General features: G+C 36.3%; 1 protein-coding gene and 1 long non-coding RNA gene across 2 annotated transcripts in view; both read left to right on the top strand.

The window, feature by feature from the left end:
• LOC107095204 overlaps positions 1-52 on the top strand; it is an 8,586-nt gene extending 8,534 nt beyond the window's left edge. Inside the window, exon 7 of the mRNA XM_015391201.1 lies at positions 14-52. Coding sequence (XP_015246687.1) covers positions 14-52 — 39 coding nt within the window. The remainder of the gene's footprint in view (positions 1-13) is intronic.
• A 25-nt stretch (positions 53-77) lies between these two features.
• LOC107095209 lies at positions 78-1,284 on the top strand. The gene is made up of 4 exons (XR_001481725.1): positions 78-211; positions 674-755; positions 837-903; positions 996-1,284. It is a non-coding gene; the product is annotated as an uncharacterized LOC107095209 (long non-coding RNA).
• Positions 1,285-4,025: the final 2,741 nt, after the last annotated feature.

Here is a 4,025-nt window from a genome sequence, read left to right as displayed (position 1 = left end):
AAATTCACAAAAGTTCTGCATTTATACATTCCTTGTTATTATAAATTTGTAATAAATTTCAACATTCTCTTTTGCAGAAGCAGCAGGATTTTCAGGAATTGGTTCACTGCAGAACATGAGGGACACTATAGAGAGACATGTCCATAAATCAAAGGACATCCTGTTTGAAAAGGCTAAAGATGAAATGTTGGATCTGCTTAGCAGTTTGAGGGTATGTTACATATTGAAATAAATACAAAATAATAAAAATAAATACAAATAATAATAAATACAAAAAATCAAATTGTCAACTGCTACCATAGTCACTTGTGCAATGAACTTTCCCAATACTGAGTGCATTGATTATTCTGTAAGAAACCAGTTTACTCAGTCAATTTCCTTTTTAATATACATTAGGTTCAGTCATGCCTTTAACCACTGATTTTTATTTTTAATCACTGGATTGGACTCCAGATGAGTTAGAGGAACTGTTACCAGCAAATACAGAAATGTTTGAGAGTCTGACCATGACAGAGAAGCTATAGTTGGATAAGTCCTAAAATAAGCCTCTCCACTAAACCACATAGTAAAGATCTCAGAAAACCAAAATGACATTTAAAAGATTAACGTTATCTTCTTCTTTGAAGCAAATTTTTTACTGCAATAAATAACACAAATTCAAATGCCAACTTAGACCGAGATCTTGGAGACTCTGGAGAGTACCATGAAAGAATCAATTGAGCTCTCATTCAAGATAGACAAGGACTCAATTCCAGGTAAAGTACCCATTCTTTAAATAATATTAATTAACTTTCAATAATAGTCTAAGGAGTATGTCATCAAAACTGTATGTTTAGACGTTTCAGAAGAACTTACCAGGGTTCAACAACTCCATGAAGAGTTTCTGAAAAGCAGCTGAAAATGGTAAAGTTCTTGGAGGTGACATATTTTAAAAAGTTGCTCTGCTGTTTACTATCATCAAAGTTTCCAGTTACATTATTTTCTTTGTTCAACAGCTTTCTTTGATCGCAGAACGGTCATCATGACATGTGGGATCTAGGGTTGTTCGAGATGAGGGAGCCTTCACTGAGGATGAATTGTTTGCCACAATTGTTTTTGTCACGTTTGATTTAGAGTGATTTACAATCAATTTAAGTGTGAAAAAATGTTTAAGAAAACGAAACTGATAAAGAAAACATTTTTTCCTGATGAACATAAATTAGTAGTAGCCTTTTTCACATTAGATTCTGATTGAAAAATGTAATGCTGATGAAGTGAGGGGAAAAAACTTATGTACTATTATTCAATCCAATCTGCTAGGTTTTTGGTGTCATTTTTATTGTTCTAAATTTAGGATTTTAGGAAACTTATTCATTCAATCTTTTGTATCCAACTCTTTTTCTTGGGTTCATGTAATGGTAATAAATTCATCTGATTTAATATACACCATGAAAAAATTAATTATCAAGCCTATACACTTATGGGTTTAAAATATGAAAGTTTAACTGCAAGAGATTTAAAATTTCTTCAGCAAAGATTTGCATTGAAAATGAAGAGCGATCAATGAGAAAATAAAAGAAAGAGCTACTTTTTTATTCTGTGTGTAAATTATTTTGTGTTGATTCAATGCCAAACAGGTAATATTTTATTAACCATCCAGCGATGTTTGATTTTGTTCATTCATGTGCCTTGCATAGTACGCTAACCAATAAACGTGAAAAGATCTCACTGCAAAATGCAATTGGTATTTTTTATTTCACAGTTTAATATAAGTGTTGAGTGTGTCCAGTTGTTTGGCTTGTTAGCAGAAACTAAGTGTTGAAAAAACAGGAAGTCAACATGTTGAGAAGAATAGCAAACAAACTAGTAAACTTAGAGCTGAAACACAAGGAGAAAGTGATGTTTATTACCACTGTTGATTAAAGATTCATTTCTTTTTATATTATTGTCTGTTCATATGTATATCTGTTCACTCTTCAGTGTAAGTTAGCTTAAATTGACATTCTTATGTTTACATATGATGTCTAGAGTGGCTCCAGTATCACCTTATATAGTAAAACCCCAGACTGTGTGTGAAGGGCCAAAGCTGAAACTGTGCTTTGGGGAGACACCTCATGGAAGACTTTTGGATAAAATTGTAAAGTGTGCAGAGGCTCTTTGCCATTTAGCTGGTTCTCCCAGCTGAGGGGGGAAGATGTAAAAAGGGCCTTATATGCCTATGCTGGTCACCCACTGGATTAGCAACTTCTTCTGCTGCCCATCAACACAGATCAGCCGGTACTAGCCTTGGATAGGCTGCCGTTAGCATTGGATAAGCTGGCATTAGAAATCGACTGTCTGGACATGCAGGGCTGCAGTGGGTAGCCTGGGGTCTTTTTGCATGGAGTTTGCAGGTTCTCCCTGAGCATGCGTGGGTTCTCTCTGGTTCTCTCCAGGTACTCTGGCTTCCTTCTGTCCCTTCTGAGGATTGAGGACCCAAAAGCAGAGGCAGGCAGGCAGAGGTGAATTTATAGTTGATTTAACGAAGAGTTACTGAAAAAACAAAGTCCAAACAAACAGGCAACCAAGAATCCAAAATTCAAAAATGAAAACAAAGTCCAAAAAAACAAACAAACAAGAAACCAGGAATCCAAAATTCAAACCATGAAAAATAAGTAAAAATGAACCAGAAACCACAGAGTCATCAGGGAAATTACAGTAACCAGGAGGAAGGCTCAGAGAGACGAGTTGGAGGAAGATTGAAGAAGTAAGACAAGGACCCAGCAAAGAGGAACTGAAGAGAGAGGGCTTTAATAGGAGACTGAGACAAAGAGAGGGCTAATGAGCAGATTGGGAACAGGTGAGCACAGAGCAGAAACAAAACAGGAGATAGGGAAAAAGGAGAACACAAGAGGGCAGCAGAGGACAACAAATGAAAAACCTGGAAGACTGGAAATAACTAGAAAGCACAACAAAATTATAATTAAACCATTAAGACTATAAAACATGGAGCAAAGTAAAACTTAACACTCAAAAGAAAACATAACAGAACAAAGACTGAGACAGTAACTAAGAATTAACCAGAGAACACAGCAAAAATAAAAACTACTAACACTAGAAAATAAGGAGTGAAGCAAAACTGAACACTAAACAGAAAATATAACAGAACCAAGACTAAGACAGTAAAACAAAGAGCAAAGAAAAACTGAACATAACAAGAAAAACATCACAGAAACAGAAACCTAACACCTTCTACAGTCCAAAAACATGACTGTTATGTTAATTGGTTTCTCTAAATTCTCCTTGTGTGTGTGAATGGTTGTTTGCCCTGTTCTTCTCTGTATTGCCCTGCAATAGACTGCTGACCTTGATAGATATTTGGCATGCCGTTTAGGTAACTTTTGTGGTAATTATTCTCAGCATTAGATCTTAGTTCTCTGCCTCTGACCTGACCAGCAATCCTCTTTTCATCTATTACTCCATTGCGCAATACACATCCGAGCGTGTATTTACACATGCTGAAGGCAGAATCAGTGTAACTAGATGCTTTGTGTTTAATTTTTCCACAGATATCTATGTATTACATAGTGCTGTCTTTAAACGACAAGAAATAGGCTTAAAGGGTGAAGCCCATACAAAATAGAATATATTTTTTTACGATCAACCGAGAGAAGAGGAGAAGCGATAAAAGCTCTGTGCTTAAAATAACATTTAATCAGTGCTGCATTGCGAGGTTAGACATGTGTTTCTGTTCTTTTTGCTTCCCATCTGTTTTAGTAGGGACATGTTCTGTCCGTTGCTGTAAGGTTCTGATGACTGAAAGTTTGTGTTCCAGTGGGTGGTGGGAGTCAAAAAGAAGCCACCCACTGGAACACAAACTCTCAGTCATCAGAACCTTACAACACCGGGCAGAACATGTCCCTACTAGAACAGATGGGAAGCAAAAAGAACAGAAACACATCAAAGATGCTCTCCGAAACTGTGGATATCCAAACTGGGCTTTTACCAAATCAGCAAGGAAATCCAAAAGACACGCAACAGAAGACAGCGATGGAAAAATTAAACGC

Source organism: Cyprinodon variegatus, unplaced genomic scaffold (assembly GCF_000732505.1).
Source record: "Cyprinodon variegatus isolate N-32 unplaced genomic scaffold, C_variegatus-1.0 Scaffold529, whole genome shotgun sequence".
Classification (NCBI taxonomy): Eukaryota; Metazoa; Chordata; class Actinopteri; order Cyprinodontiformes; family Cyprinodontidae; genus Cyprinodon; species Cyprinodon variegatus.
Note: the sequence above shows the minus strand (reverse complement) of the source record. Positions and strands in the feature narration are given on the sequence as shown.